This window comes from Nelusetta ayraudi, unplaced genomic scaffold, assembly GCF_046127955.1.
Source record: "Nelusetta ayraudi isolate G7.1 ecotype Tasmania unplaced genomic scaffold, CSIRO-AGI_Nayr_v1 ptg000042l, whole genome shotgun sequence".
Taxonomy (NCBI): Eukaryota; Metazoa; Chordata; class Actinopteri; order Tetraodontiformes; family Monacanthidae; genus Nelusetta; species Nelusetta ayraudi.
The window spans coordinates 9,924,836-9,941,560 of NW_027466092.1; the positions used below are offsets into that span (position 1 = coordinate 9,924,836).

Sequence of the window (16,725 nt, forward strand, 5' to 3'; positions counted from 1 at the left end):
AGATGGACAACATCCCCACATATAAAGCAATGAAAAGCATCACAACAGCACTAAAGGCTTTTCTCACTAGACAGCACTTTTGTTTTTGCTTGACACTCAACAGGCTTTGGTAAGAGTTTCAGTGAACCCCCCCGACTCCTAATGCAGTTCAGCTAGTTGCAGGACAGTTAATGCCGCGCAACAAATTTGATGGGTCCACTGGAATGTGCCTCACCACCATGCAAGTTTTCCTTCTTCCTCCAATTTCCCAACGCTCCCAATGGGCTCTTTAGCAGATGGATGCGTTAAGTGAATCCAAAGAATTTAGGAAATTTGCCATCTGGAATTCCATCCAAAAGTTTGACTGTACGTGGTTTGAGTGTTTAATGGCACTTAATCCATCATGGTGTTGTAAATAAAGTCACACAAGTCTGAAATGTGTGATCTATTATAAAAGAAACCATGCATTTTTTAAAAAGGCCACAGCAAGACCTTTGCTTTTCGTCAACACAAATGGGATGCTTTGTGCAGTTTTGTTCTTTAAAAACAACACTGTTGACATTTACTTTTCACACAGCTCGGGTTCAAGAAAATGCTGAAGGTCTGTAAAGTTTGACTTAGTCATCCGTTCCAGTCATAGATGGATGTGGTGACTCATGACAGGAATCCGAGCGCCATATTATCCTTCCCTGATCTGAACTAATCTGCTGCAGTGCACACGTGACATAGAGGGAGCGCTGCAGAACATTTGACGATCTCTCTGGCTGACACCTGCATGGAAACCAAAGCCCCCAGACCACTGCTCCTGTCTGCCCTCCAGAGGCTGAGCATCGTTAATACCACCCATTACTTCTCACACATCATCTTGTGCGTATCCTTCACACCGCGCTGCATTCCTCTTGCAGCATCTTCTGGGGACACTGCAGCTCCATGCGGCAGTCAGGGGTCGGAGACGTAGGGAGCGTCACGTCCGTTTAGCCGAGCCGCAGTGATGGAGCGTGCAAATAAAGTGTGGCGGCTTGAATAATTAATGAAACATTTGTAAGAAAACAAGGAAGTGTGGAAATGTGCAACCTCTTTGATTGATGGATTCTTCTGCTAACCTGGATGTGCTTGGCGACATGCCTTCACAAAGCTTTTACCTGAAGTGTCAGTGGTTGTGCGTCACTCTGTGAAAGTGTAATGGATTTGGATGGATTTCCATAGTCCATTTATTAAATGGGTGGTTTGTTTAAAAGGAAAGAATACAGCTGATTTAATAGATAACGCCCTGTCTCCCAAGTCTTTTTAGAGTATAAATCTTGTCTCGATGGGACCATGTTAATCAACCAAATACTGAGCCGTGGCAGTGAAACTGAAAAGAAAGAAGCAAGCTAAGACAAACCTGGCAAAATGGCAGTAAAGGAGCAAAGAGAGAGAGAGTGAGAGGGAGAGGGAGAGAAGGGAAGAAAAGACAATGGAATGAGAAAACAGAGGAGAGGAGAGAATGAAAAGAACTGAGGACCCATCTGCTTCTTGGTGACTCAGAGGAAGGCTGGAGGGTTGACGGAGACAAATGGCCTTTGGTGTAAAGCCAACAGCATCAATGGAGGAGCTGAAATTAGATGGAAATGGAAGCGACCTGCTCAAGAGGAGAGCTACAGTTCAGTCAAGGCGAGGCCGCGGCGGGAACTCGGGTTTGTTTGCCGCGGCGCAGCGAGGAACATGTAGCACAGGGTCGCCTGCTGGAGGTTGTCTTGGTGCATGCGATGAGTGAATGATAAAGGTGAGTGGCCACCATCCTGGACAGTAGAGAAGCTGCACACATTGACGTTTCTGATTGGTCAATTTCAATTGTAAATTTGTAAAAAAACAAACAAACAAAAAAAGTGTGTGTGTGTGTGTGTGTGTGTGTGTGTGTGTGTGTGTGTGTGTGTGTGTGTGAATATCTTCATCAGAATTCATTCAGGATCACTTGACATTGTTAAAGACCATTTAGTGCAATAAATGGTATACAGTTAGGATTACTTCAGTGGGCTTTGCGCTCACTAGCATGCCAATGCTATGTCGCCCCAGGGCCCTAGAGCAGGATCAATCGGTCAATCAATCAATCAATCAATCAATCAATCAATCAGTCAGTCAGGTTTGCAATTATAGTTTGGTTTACATTTAACAGACACAACGCCCTCTACCATTAAAACCACAAACTGGGTAAAGAAAAATGTTAAAATCCTAAACAAGGAACAGAAGCAGGGGGGTATTCTTCTCTCTAGGACGTGTAGACGTGCAATGAGTGTCAAAAATATGTATTACTCTCTACAGAATAAACAGCTCCCCAGCTGTCTTAAGGGTTGTTTTGACTCGCACTAGAAGAGTGACAGGGGGTTTTGGATTGGCTGATCAGCTGACTGTCAGCTGGGCTGATGACTTCCTTGTCCTGCATGAACTGATGCCAGGCTTCATTTCTGTGTATTCCTGCTTCTCTTCATCCCCAGTTTGTGGCCCAGCCGAACTGCCAGCAGCTGCTGGCCACGCTGTGGTACGATGGCTTCCCAGGCTGGAGGAGACGACACTGGGCAGTCAAACTGGTCACCTGCTTGGTCATCGGCCTCCTGTTTCCCGTCTTCTCACTGGTATGAATGAAGGGACTGCAGAAGTAGAATCCACAGCAGCCAAGAAAGAATGATGACGAAAGGACAATAAGTCATCAGCTTTTAGTACTTCTGACACACCTGTGTTTACCTTGAGCATTATACATGTCAGTGTAGAAACAACACTGGATGGACTCAGTGTTGGCTGAGAAATAGATGAGCATGAGGCATTTTAATAGCAACGACAGTAACTGCTCCAGCAACCTGCGGTGGCAGCAGGCTAAAAAACGATCATCGCTGATTCCCAGCTTGCTTCCCTTTATCCTCTTCATAATAACCCAAGTTTAAAAATAAAAAAAACAAGTGCACAAGAGAGATGAAAAGATTATATAACAAAGATAAGAATAGTGTATGTCACTGTCTTTCAACCAAATAAAGAACTTATTGTTCAATGCAGTTGCATAATATCCCAATTTTTCGTCCCCTCCCCCCACCACCACCCTCTTTTTAGACTACAAAAGATGTTTTCATGGGTCGGTTAAAGACGAGTGATCCCTTTCTATCTATTTTTTATCTATCTTTCCCTACTGTCCTCTGTGTTGATACGATATTTTTACCCTCTTCACTCAGATCTACCTGCTGGCTCCCAAGAGCGCTCTGGGAAACTTCATCAAGAAGCCCTTCATCAAGTTTATCTGCCACACGGCATCATACCTGACCTTCCTCTTCCTCCTGCTGCTGGCCTCACAGCACATCGCCCGCACCAACCTGCACATGCAGGGACCCCCGCCCACTATCGTGGAGTGGATGATTCTCCCATGGGTGCTTGGTATGTGCAAACGAAAATAACATTTTATACTGGGTGCTGTTGTTATTTATTGGTGTAAATTGTGTTGATTTTTTTTTTAAACAAATGTCATTTATTGAGTGCAGTGTTGTTTCTTTCCTCATTTAAAGCAGCTAAAGAAACCTGTCCGACTGATCGGTTGACACTTAATGCCCTCTACTGATATCGTAGATCGTATCAGGAGAGGGTATTGTTATTGACAGTGGTCTACTGGGTATACAGTAAATGAGCTTTAGTCTGACTCAGAACTCTCTGAGCCTCCGCTTGTCAATCACATGCTTTCTGTTTTGGAATTAGTATTTCTCTTGTACTCTGCTGGAACAGCCAAGCTTCACATCCACAGTCAACAGCTGAACCTCCACCTTTTTGGGCCAAAACCACAAAATGAAATGAATAACAGAGCCCCCAAATGATAACTTGTATTTGTGTCACTGATTCACAGATGCAAATACGACAAATACAATTTAGCCAAGTGCCTGTGTTACTGAAACATCGTTTGGCAAAATTGAAAGGTGGACGATTGCCACATTGAAAACTTCCCATCGGAATCGTTTGTAGCGGACACGACCAATCGGCCTCTGTTGATGATAAAGTAGTGGTAGCGACCAGCAGGTCTTCCTCATAGCGACGAAGCTACCAATAGCAAGAGCAACTCCTTGTTTGTTACAAACTAACAAAGATTAAATTGTGTCTTGAACAACAGGCAAAATGTTAATTCAATTATCTTTGAGCTGTTTGTTTTTTTTGTTCCTCCACTTTCCAAACACTGTCTGTGGGATGTTTTCCAGATGGGCACTTGAAATATAGAACTGAATGTGAATCACATCCCCTGGCTTATTTACTGCATGGTGGCAGTGTTTCAATAATAAATACATGTGGTGTGTATTCTTGCTGAAACAACACGTCTTACATACATCAATCCCACTGAATTTCTGCTGCATTATTGAGTATGAGGAAACAAAGAATGCTTCATTCAGGACATTGCTTTGATTATTGAGGCAATATTCCCTCCCCGACCGAATCATGCATCCAAGCAATAGTCACAAGTCATATGATCAGATATTCCAGGAAGAGGACATAAAATGCAAAATGAAACATGAATTATTTAGGCTAAAAGCCGTCCAAAGTAGGTAACAAATGCATGGGCTCTCCGCAGCAAACGAAAACATTTAAACAGCCTGTCGGGCAAACAGCAGCCACTCATGGGTGACATTAGTGTGCTCACGCTCATGCCGGACAGGGGGTTCTTATGTAAATATCCTTTGTTCCAGGCTTCATCTGGGCAGAGATTAAGGAGATGTGGGACGGGGGATTCACAGAGTACATCCACGACTGGTGGAACCTGATGGACTTCGCCATGAACTCGCTCTACCTGGCCACCATATCGCTGAAGATAGTGGCCTACGTCAAGGTGAGAAGCTTTGCGTGCGCGTGGGTGCGATGATATCTCGTATGCACAACAGCCTTATTGTGTGCTGGGTCTGGTAGGTATTCTGTTGTAACTTCAAGTGGCAGGTGTACATATTTAACACTTCAAATCTTTGCCAAAGGTTTTGTTCTATTTAATTTTAACATTAAAGTTCTTTTTAAACGATCACAGACTTGTCAAAGTCACTGTAAAATGGTCATTTTAAAAGGATCGGCTGTAATCAACTGTCCTTTGCAGATGCAACAGGTTGATTACATCCAAGAATAACTGTCTTTCCATAAAAGCTTTTATAGTTTGTTTAGCTCTGTATGCATATAGGATCGATCTTGAAATCACATCAGAAACGCAGACACACACACACACACACACACACACACACACACGCCAGACGGCTGGGCCATCTGCAGCAGCTGTGAGTCACTGACGGTGGCAGATAGTGCTCCCACTCAGGTCCAACACACACACACACACACACACACACACAGTACATAATGCATAAAACATTAATGTATATAAGTATTCACAGTATTTTTTAGCTCTTAGCATTTTAGTCGACCTCTAAATTTCTCTCGGAGCTCACTGTGATGCAAACTTGCTGTTTCACTGTGGTTATCTGTGTGTGTGTGTGTGTGTGTGTGTGTGTGTGTGTGTGTGTGTGTGTGTGTGTGTGTGTGTGTGTGTGTGTGTGTGTGCGCGCGCGCGCCCATGGAACAGAGAGTAAGCATCAGGAAAAAAGGTGCAAGGGGATCTATAAATTAATGAGTGTGCATGTGCATGTTGCTCCCTCTGCCCCGTCCCACTCGTGTGTGCGCGTGTGTCTGCGCCGTGTGTATGCGCGGTGAATGCTAATAGAGGCTGAGTTAACAAGACCGACGTCCTGTGGAAGTCTAATGGCTGAATTTAGAATGAGGAGGAAGCCGAGCATGAGACAAGCCAGAGAGATGTGGGGTGAGATCGTGGGAACGGAACGGAGGGAGACACACGCATGAATAAAGCAAAGCAAGTCACAGAAACGGAGGATTCTGAGTAGAAGTAGGACGCGGTGTGACGGAAGAACCAGCTGTGGAGCGGCAGAACGAATCAGGGTAATACCTGGATAATAGAAGATGCTCTAATGTAGATGAGGGCTTGTTTTAACCTTGATGAAGAGGAGCTGAAGGTAACTTCAGAAACGTACTTAACTTAATGACCTCTGGACTGCTGTAAGAAGATCTCTACGCTTCCTTGCAATGTCGTTTGTAACCATGCAGCCTTTCTCTTCCACTCGCCCTCTCCATCCTACAGTATAACTCATCCCGGCCAAGGGAGGAGTGGGAGATGTGGCACCCGACCCTGATTGCCGAGGCGCTGTTTGCCATCGCCAACATCTTCAGCTCGCTGAGACTCATCTCCCTCTTCACTGCCAACTCCCACCTGGGGCCCCTGCAGATCTCACTGGGGAGGATGCTGCTGGACATCCTCAAGTTTCTCTTCATTTACTGCTTGGTGAGACTCGGTGTTCCCAGAAAGGAAATGTTGAGGCTTCTAAAAAACTAAATTATCTTATGAACCCAAATTGCATTCTGAGGTGGCTCAAGATCATCTGCTTGACCGTATGTCTGGGAGCACTGGTGAGATATTGCAGGATGTGGGCCACTTAGGAAGCAGGAGTGTTGTGTGATATTGTCGCGTAGCTGCAGAAGCTAAAAGAAGGAGAGTTTGAACCTCGTGTGTTGCCCTCGTCTTCACATGATTCACATGATATTAAAAGGCTTCATTGACTCCTGCTTTGTAATGCCTTACATCCCATTACATGTGACACAAACTGTGTTATTGTATGTTATTTTATATATATATATGTTAGAAATGTACATATATATGTTTATATATAGTGTATATTTTATATGTAATTAACATTAAAAAATCAATATTTTAGCAAATTGACAAATGCAGGCATTGCTGAACTTGCATTACTTACAGAATCTTTCATTAGAGTACATATCCAACCTCATCAAATTTTACAACAGCACGTTATGAATATAGCCAATGTCACTGTGGAGCAGCCAGAGCACTATGTTGAAAGTACTTACCGACTGTTCCCTTTCAAAACTTCAGATCTATTTTTACAGCTTATGATAAAGTGTGCTAATCCTCAGCTCCCAGTATCCTTCACTCATGGCAGAAGGGCATCAACGGCCTACTTCATTACATTCAGAACTCATTAACACCCTCCCAGCGGAATTTCTAATCTACTACACAATCCCATTGAGAACCATTTAGTCCCTGATGTCCTAAACTCTCCCCCTGTAAGGCGCAGGAGCTTTACGTAACAACCCAGTGTTGATGTCCTTGTAGAAGGGAAATCTGTCAAATAAATAACTGGATTAAAAACAAAACAAAGTTGTTGTTCCTATGTCTCCCGCAAATAAAATTATGTTTTTGTTTTGTGCACTCTAGGTTCTATTTGCATTCGCAAATGGGCTGAACCAGCTGTATTTCTACTACGAGACCCAAGCATCAGAGGAACACAACAACTGCAAGGGCATCCGCTGTGAGAGGCAAAACAACGCTTTCTCAACGTGAGTGCGACCTTTCCTGTGCTTTAACTCTTGTGTATACTAAGAATTCTCCATGAGTGCCACCTGCAGGTGAGAATTCCCTCGGCATCATTTATCACTTTAATTCCAAGACCCCTTCAAAATCAAATGCATGTGACGTGTAGGTTGATTTTGCATAGCTTTGTCATGGTTTTTTTAATTCCTAACCCAATATAAAATGCTTGTTGAGCACGTTGAAAGATGTTGTCTTAATCAGTGCGGACATATTTGAATGTAATATTGTGTGGATATCATTCACACAAACGTAGCACTTCAGTCCAGTGTCGGTAGTGTGAGTGTCTGTCGGTGTATATTTTCCATCTGGTGGTAAGTTCTCTTCTCTTGGTTGACAAGACCCAAACAGCGAGGGAGGCTGAGCTGATTGAGAGGCCGAGTCTGAATTATGGCTCTCATGGCAGCTCTGAGTTTAGATCCACTGTTTTTTGTTTTGTTTTTCCTGAGGGAGGCAAAGTGTGAGCCAAATATTGATCAAACATGTGGGTTGTTTTTTTGTTTTTTTAGAGAATAGCTCTATTGATTTGTAGTTGATTTCATTATGTTAAAGGACCAGTGTAGGGTAGCAGAAGACAGCAAGTTGCACTAAAGAAAAAGCAACTGGCTTTATTATGGAACTGATGCAACTTTGAACTGCACCAGTTCCATAAAATATGGAAGAATTCACATTTGACACAAATAATAATGATCATTTAAATCTGATCCAGTCTGAACCCTTAAGTTTGTGACCAAAACAGGAAACAAACACTGCAGGTTGCCTTACCAAACAGCAAAGGACAAGTTTAAAAAATTAATAAATAAATAAATCTTCAACTACCAACTTTTTTGGCAAGAGTTTTGTTAACACTGTGACTCACTCCAGCTGTTAAGGGACAATAGCTCATGTTTAATGTTGCTCTTCGTAGAAATCATCTTAACTGGCAGTAAAATGAAATAAAATCGCTCCATTTGGACAGAAGGTTCATCTAATTGTCTTAAAACGTTCTTTTTGAATGAGCTTTGCTCTTCTGAAGGTTTTCTCCACTAATGTTTGTCTGACGTGACAGACACTCAAAATCAATCAGCTGATTGGATTTGCCCGCCGGAGAAGCGGTTCCTTCTCGCCATTAATAACAATGGTCGGACAGGATCGCCACGAGAAGGCAGAGATTCACATGCACTAATGTGCACGTGGGGGCCGGTCAGACTTTGCAAACAAGAGGACAGGAAGGCTCCATGTCAACAGAGAGTGTGTGCGATGTGACGCTCTGCCCTTGAAGAAATGACACCTCGAGAGCTGCCCACACCAATTTCTTTATTACCTGATGTCTGACAGTGATGAAAGCCGCGCATTGCCCCTTTAAGTACTGTTGAATGTCCATGCACCAGCACTCTAATAATGGCAGTGAGTCATGTTTTAACACACCTTCACCAACCTGTGCAAAAAGAAAGACCAACACCACCAGAAAAGTCTGGTTAAAATGAACGCTTGCAAAATGTTGCTGTTGTTGTTACAATTTCTCAGCTACACATTGACGCCTGACGCTCCACTGCAGCTGCTGCTGCTGGTGGTGGTGGTGGTGCTGCTGCTGCTGGCTGAGACTCTCAGCAACATGCCCAAACTAAATGAGCAGCAGATTGCCACGGCGACGCCTGAGTTGATGCATTATGAAAACAGAGCGACGCCGTCCCTGCAGGGCTGCATCAGCATTCATGGGTTTATGCTCCCATTGTGTTTGCATTCGCCCGCCTGTGCGTCTGTGTTTTCGATCCCCTTTACTTGCTCGCTGACACACACACACACACACACACACACACAGACTCGCGCATCGTTGGCATTCATGAGTCGTTTTGGCATCATTTCCCGTCTCCTCTCGACTTCGCCGTGCTTCACACTCACTTATCAGCATTAGTGCGGTAAGAACGCTTCACTATGCATCATTGTGTACATCTCAGGCTCCGTTGCTTCGACGAGCCTCGGCGGCAGTGACAGTGCTGCAACTTAATGCTTGCTGCTGAAACATTGCACGGCTGAAAGTTCCCATTTAATGGGAATCGGCATCTTTGTTACTGATAAATTTCTGACTGTAATCAAACAGTAACACGAGCATGGCTAACATGCTAGCATTGCAGTACAAAATAACATAGATATCTGTGTCATATTTTAAGAGATAATCATGATGACATACACTGGACCTTCTACATAAATGACAACAAAAAATAAATACTTCCTAACTGTCGTCAGTACCTTTTCCCAACGTCTCTCTGGTTCTTTGTGCATCTTCCATCCCCCTCTCAACATGAGAGCTACTGATTCACCAGATGAGTTATTGATTAACAGCTCCTCTGATCAGCAACAACATTAAATCCACTGACAGGTGGAGCAGTAGTCATCACTCTGGCTCTACAGTTCGCCCTTCCGGTGGTAAATCCACAGTCAGTGTGTGTTCTTTGCCCCATCACATCCTCTCCAACATCAGATTCTGATTTGCTGTGTCTGTTTTGTTTTTCTTTTAAAACCTTTGTGCAACAGCAGCAGGTCCTCCAAAATCCAAAATGCCAGTGGTTATTTCTATTTAGTTTATTTCCGTTAGTTCTTTTTAAGTCATGTGGATTGGTAAGTCCAACAGCAGACACTGATGAGAGAGAACGCCAGGGTGAGGTGATGTAGGCACACGCACACACACACACACACACACACACACACACACACACACACACACACACATACACTCACACTCACAGATGGGCAGCCTCAATCTCTCCCCACCTTTGCTCCTCTCCAATTCAGCTGTATGAATAACTGCGTAACTGCGCAGATGAGTTTATGGCTGGATTCAGTGGAGTGGGAGATGGGAAACATGGGAAGCCGAGGTGCTGGGGAGAGTGAGAAAGACTTGAAGACTAAAGAGAGAGATTTTTTTTAACTAGCATGCACCTCTCGCCATGTAAATGCTAAATGTGTTGCTAACAGACAGTTCTGGAAATCATCCCTCTGTGATGTCACAAGGGGCAGCAATCGTGCTCTGAGGTTAGCCTAAGGCTAAGGCTATTGGGGTTTCTTTGGGGCTTTGTTGGTTAGACAATATCTTTCTTTTTTGTATTGGATGAAAAACAATCATCTCAAACATATATAATATGTGACTTGTGCTGCAATGCTAGAAAAAAGTTCAAATGTTAAACATTTAAAAAATCTGCAACAAGGGCCTCATTTCCTAAAGGTTAGTGTCTGTAAAAATGTAAACATGCCTGCGCATGCAAACTCATGATGAAGCTGATGCACAGTCGACTGGGGGATGATTGCTTTTTTCAGGTTAATTATATTTAACCTTCTGAACCAACATAAAGCACACAGTATTTTACACCCTAAAATGAGTTCTTGATGGTTGGTTTTCAAACGCTGTTATGTGGATTTAGTCATTTTCTTATTCGTTGCTACGCATTGAATTTTTTTCCCTCTTTTGCTCTTTTTCCTTTGCTAACAACACACTGTCCCACTTCATTCATCGCTGATTAAATTCCCTTTCTTCATTTACACAATGATGTCATGCTGCCAACCCACACACGAATGCACCCACTCTCACTTCATCTCCTCGCGCACTTGCTTGCACTGGCTGATACAGGGATCTTTCGCAGCCCTACGACGTGCACGCTCCAGCTACACAGTGCGAGGAGGAATAACTCAGTTTTTGCAGCATACATATAAATACCCTTCAGACAAAAAACGCTCCCCTTTTCGTGTTGTGACGCCGGGTTCTGCCAATTGTTGCCTCATCAAAAATTCAGTGGCCCCAGCCGTAGCTGTGTCTGTCACACAGGCAGAAAGAAGCCTGAACACACACACACACACACACACACACACACACACACACACACACACAGCGAGAGAGAGAGAGACGACACAAAGAGCTGAGCGGGCAGAGTAAGATAGAGGCCCTCATCTGTTTAACGTGGGAAAATGTTAATGCCTGAAAGGATGAAAGCGTGATCAGTAAAGAGTCTGTCTGGCATAATAGCATCAAGCTGGACAAGGTTTCCAGTGTAGATTTCAGCAGGTCACTAAGCTGCAAACACACTGGACTGATTTGAACACCTTCAAATCTGATCACACTTTCTTCACCACCATTTACATCATCCTTTAATATTTTATCAAAGACAATTGTGTTACTTGCAAATGCTGAATGTCTGGACAGTCAGTAGCAATAGAATCAGATCAGCTTTGTGTCCAAAATGAAAGACGCTGATCTTGGCTAGAATTTGTGTTTAGTTTTGAAGACTCTTTAAAACTGGCCTGTTTAATTAAGAAATCAACCCTATTTTTTTCTGTTTCAAGGTGCATTTACTTTACACTCACTCAACTAAAGCTTTCCTGAACTACTCAGAAACATTGCTGGTGCTGGGCAGGTTCAGTCTACACAAGGTTCCAGTCGTTGCTTGATTTGTTCTGTTTCCCTTTCCAAAATTAAAATCTACACATCAGCATGTAGTTGAGGTCATTTTGCATGCATCAAAAATATTTTACTGCATTTTAACTGACTTGTCATTGTTTTTCTCTGCTTCTCTTTTGGTATGAGCTCATTCAATATTGAAAAGTTTTGTGGCCAAAAAAAATGTTTTTTTTATTTATTCTGTAAAAATTCTGATATCTCTTCTTGTTTCGTTCTCAGGTTATTTGAGACGCTGCAGTCTCTCTTCTGGTCCATATTTGGGCTGTTAAACCTGTACGTAACCAACGTGAAGGCCCGCCACGAGTTCACAGAGTACATCGGGGCGACCATGTTCGGCACATATAACGTCATATCTCTGGTGGTCCTGCTCAACATGCTCATTGCCATGATGAACAACTCCTACCAGCTAATTGCTGTAAGTGGCAGTGAATGCATTCGTGTTGTCAAAGTCATGTACATGGACAGAAGCTGTTTTGCAATATTGGCTTCTGTCAAATTTGTTTTGTCAGTTGATTTGTGCCTCATCGGCGTCTTCTGACAATTCAGAATGTGCTACAGAAACACACACAGCAAAACAGTAAATTCACGTATAGCAAAAATAATTTCAGCTAAGGAGCTGTCCTAAGTACTGGTGTATTATGACTATTAATAAATATAAGTACATATGTAATTGTATTCTATTTAGTGTATTTCTGTGTTTTGTTTTGTTTTGTTTTCCATTACACACCACCTCTTTGTGTCCCGCAGGACCACGCCGACATCGAGTGGAAGTTTGCCCGCACCAAGCTGTGGATGAGTTACTTTGACGAGGGCGGCACTCTGCCGCCGCCGTTCAACATCATCCCCAGCCCCAAGTCCGTCTGGTACCTGCTCATGTGGCTCCACAACAAGCTGTGCAGGAGAGGCCAGCCGCCTGGGGACGACGTGCACAAGTGTGAGAACCTCCGAGAATTCACGGTAGGAGGAGTTCCTCAACGCGGCCAACTCAGTTTTCTTTAACTCACCTTCTCGTCGCTGGCCGCTCCGTGAACCTTGCTGCTCTGTCTGCTGCTGCCGCCTTGCTGCAGAGGCAGAGACGCACAAAGTTGCAAGTGTGTCGTACGTTCTTGTGTGCTATGCTAGTGTGACCATATGGCGGTCAGTGATCAGTCATAAGAACAATCTGGTCAAACCTTGGTAGGGCCAACAGGCCATGTGGTTATGGCCATGTAAACAAACCCCTTAAGGAGATTCAAAGTTCATATGAATCTTTCATTTAAAGCGGCTGCGGGGCCAAATAAGATGAATGTAGGGAGGAGAAACATGGAAGAAAAATCCAATATTTGTCTCCTTGACTTGTTTGGAAGCTTTTAATAACCAAAGAAATTCAATGCAATCAATATAATCAAATACCTGAATCTTAGCTTGGGCTAACTTATTTAACTTGTTTGATAGGTTGATGTAAAACTCACATCACTGGTCTATGCGGAAAATAATTTGAGGACATCTGGTGGCCAGCGTCATGAGAGTTGCATGGTGGGAGGAGGTGCAAGACATGAAACGATGTAAAATATAAACAACATCTGCCAGGACAACTGCAGCTTTCTGATAAGTGTAGCGGACGAGCAACACGGCAGAGGCGCGGCGACTCTGGAGACGGCAATCAATCGGCCACGGAAAGTCAGAAAGCAGGTGTAGTTAGCGGAGGGAAGCAAATGCAGGTTACCCTGCAGAACAGGGATGGACATCAGCTGTGAGTTAGTGAGCACAGAAGGGACATCAGTCGATAAACACGTCCTGATAAACACATTCAGCAGCCCAGTCATCTGGAGAGAGACTGTGAGCCAGCAGTGCACAGTGTTCAGGCTTTTTCTCTCCCTCACACACACACACACACACACACACACACACACACTCACACTCACAGTGCAGCTGCTATGTTCACCTCAGCTGAAATCGGCTGAGTTATATAAGCCCACCAGCCCACATAGGTTCACAGAGCCACACAATACTGCAGAGATCTCATCAAGGGTGTGTGTGTGTGTGTGTGTGTGTGTGTGTGTGTGCGTGTGCGTGCGCGCGCGTGCGTGCGTGCGTGCGTGCGTGTGTGTGTGTGTGTGAGAGAGTGTGTGTGTGTGTGTGATAGGCAATCTATGCAAAAACCAGTAAGAGATACTCAAGGCAGCAGTGGCAAAGCTGAAGAGTGTGCACTGTGATTGAGAGCAAATGCAGGTGTGTGTGCGCATGTGTGTGTGTGTGTGTGTCTGTGTCTGTGATAGCAAAATTTAAAAAAAAACAGACGGGGTCAGACAAGTGTGAAACATGATGAAGTGAAATAGAGATGGAAGGAACTGGGGATAATGGATGTCATTTTATCTTTAAAAGAAAACAAACTAAATAATTTCATATTTTTGAACCAAACATGAATTGCTCCTGTATACATAATTCAGTTTTACCCTCTGAGGAGGTGAGAGGGTCTTAAGGAGAAGATTACTGTCACTTTCATGATTGTGGTTCAGGATGTGAAAGCAGTGAAAACTCTCATTTGTTCTGTTTAATCATTGTGAGAAGAGAGGAATGATTAACCTCAGTTGATTAAACAGGAGGTCTCCAGTGGAAAGACTCCAGGCTTGACAGGTGTTGCCAGTCTGTTAGCCAAAAGGCAGATTTACAGCTGTTGTCTCCTGGTTTAAATGCAGTGAATATGTTTTTGTTTTAGAATAAGATGCGTGAATTAAGTAGAGATAAATAAAAAGAGCACAGGAAATAGAAACAATAACAGAAAAAATATCTAATCGCTATGATTTCCACCAGAAAAAAACAAAACCTTTTATTTTCTTTTAGTTTTTAACCAGAAAATTACATCAGTAGTTTGACCATTTTGTCACACCGCAATTAAAAATGCTTTGTGTTAGGGCACAGTCTGATTTCCGACTGACACAATGTGCTGATGACCTCAGGTCACATTTAATCTAATGTTTCTCCATTTGCAGGAGCGCCACGCTGACAGCCTGATACAGAATCAACATTACCAGGTGTGTACACGCAGCTTCGCATTTGCCTGTTCATTGCATTACAAACTCTATTTTGCATGAAAATAATTTGCATGAAGTGAAATGCCTGGCCTCTCACTCGAGATGAGAGACATTGGCACAACAACAACAAAAAAAAAATAGTCCCAGCGGCAAAGACGGCAAATTTATGATGACCTAGCTGACATGAAATCATATTAGTCTGGTATTAGTCAGAGTCTGTCTGCGTGTCGGTGGACAAACAAAGTACTGCTGTGATTGGTATTACTTTGCTCTGCCAGACCCAATTCATCACACTTTACATGAGGCTCTGGTGGTGAAAAAAAGTTAGTGCTTTTGTTCATTGTGGAATTGACTGGGTGCTTACTTCCTTTTATAAATCATGGTGTTTCAAAGATTGATTGATTGTCATCAATGACATCAATATAACCCTCACTTGTTAGAAGTTGACTTCCTTTGGCTGTTACTCTTACTGTGTGGGAAGAAATGCCTTTCTTGTTTTACAGTTTTATATTCTATATTCACCAAGTAAATAATTCACTTTAAGTAACACTGACAAGATGTCCTTTGTAGCTCTTCAGCGACAGTGTTTTGGCAGCTGTGGCTGTAATATGGACATGCAGTTTCAGGAGCTTTTTTTTTTTTTTTTTTTTTTCTGTAAAATAAATTTTATGCAAATTAGTGCAGCAAATCAAGGAAGACTGGGCTCTGCTGCTTTGACACCTTGATGCTGGCAGTGATTTAACTGATGCAGAAATGCCAGTACTTTGTATTTGGCAGCGCTGATTGTTACTTTGATATCCCTCCACGTTTTTAGGATTGTTGTCAGAATCTGCTCTTCACTTGAACAGTGTGTGTGTGCGTGTGTGTGTGTGTGTGTGTGTGTGTGTGTGTGTGTGTTGGCAGAGGCGGAGAGTGACAGCATGCCAGGCCGTCCTGTTTGGCAGTGACAGGTGTTGACTGTGGGAGGATGCAGCGCGAGTGTGTGTGTGTGTGTGTGTGTGTGTGTGTGTGTGTGTGTGTGTCTGCTGTAGCAGGGTGTCAGGGTTTGAATTGCCACCCACAGAGCACCAAATGCTGGCAAAATGTGTCTGTGCTCTTTAAATCAATGAGGGTCCTCCGCCTCATTGGCCGATTATTTAATGAGACAATCATTTTGATCAATCAGTGGGATTGTTTTGCATTCTGTGACGAGCAAGTCATCAAGTTCTGCAGTTATCACACTAGTACTACTGGCAGAACCCTGAACTGCTATGTCCTAAGGTCTAATCCTTCACTTTTAAGATCAGAATTCAGTGCTAAATAATGTATTGATCCAGAGGGAAGCACTTTAAGGCATTAGCTAACACTTATATTGTTGGGACAACAAAGATACACAGACACCCTGTTTGCCCTGTTTGTCACATGTATTCAGCACAGTCCCAATGCTTCTGTCCACACAGCCTCCTTCTCTTGTTTAATGGCCTTTGCCTGATTGTCAGTTAAAGATGATTCCACAACAGTATTCCTGTATAAAGGAATCGACTAAGTTAGACTAAGTCAAACGTCAGTTTTAAAAAGTATGAACACTGTGAAAGTAATTTTGGCTACATGTCCAAAACAGGAAGTGATTCGGAGTCTGGTGAAGAGATATGTGGCAGCCATGATACGCAGCGCCAAGACGGACGAGGGGCTGACTGAGGAGAACTTCAAGGTGGGTGCTTTCACCATTGAGTCGTCACCGCAGCAAATTAACATCAATTGAGGGGAGAAAATCGTCATCAGGTTTTACAGCAAAATGTGTTGCTGAACGTCAAGACATGGAAAACAGTGGACATTGGTTCATGTATAAACAATAACACTTATATAACAAATATATGACACTTGGCATC

At 43.3% G+C, this 16,725-nt stretch overlaps 1 protein-coding gene across 1 annotated transcript in view; it reads left to right on the forward strand.

Annotated features, from left to right (window-relative positions):
• Positions 1 to 16,725, forward strand: part of trpc5a (transient receptor potential cation channel, subfamily C, member 5a) — an 85,623-nt gene that overhangs the window by 59,595 nt on the left and 9,303 nt on the right. The window contains exons 9-17 of the mRNA XM_076034188.1: positions 2,454 to 2,591; positions 3,180 to 3,378; positions 4,668 to 4,807; positions 6,110 to 6,310; positions 7,262 to 7,383; positions 12,063 to 12,258; positions 12,591 to 12,800; positions 14,816 to 14,857; positions 16,458 to 16,547. Of these exons, the coding sequence (XP_075890303.1) occupies positions 2,454 to 2,591; positions 3,180 to 3,378; positions 4,668 to 4,807; positions 6,110 to 6,310; positions 7,262 to 7,383; positions 12,063 to 12,258; positions 12,591 to 12,800; positions 14,816 to 14,857; positions 16,458 to 16,547 (1,338 nt within the window). The remainder of the gene's footprint in view (positions 1 to 2,453; positions 2,592 to 3,179; positions 3,379 to 4,667; positions 4,808 to 6,109; positions 6,311 to 7,261; positions 7,384 to 12,062; positions 12,259 to 12,590; positions 12,801 to 14,815; positions 14,858 to 16,457; positions 16,548 to 16,725) is intronic.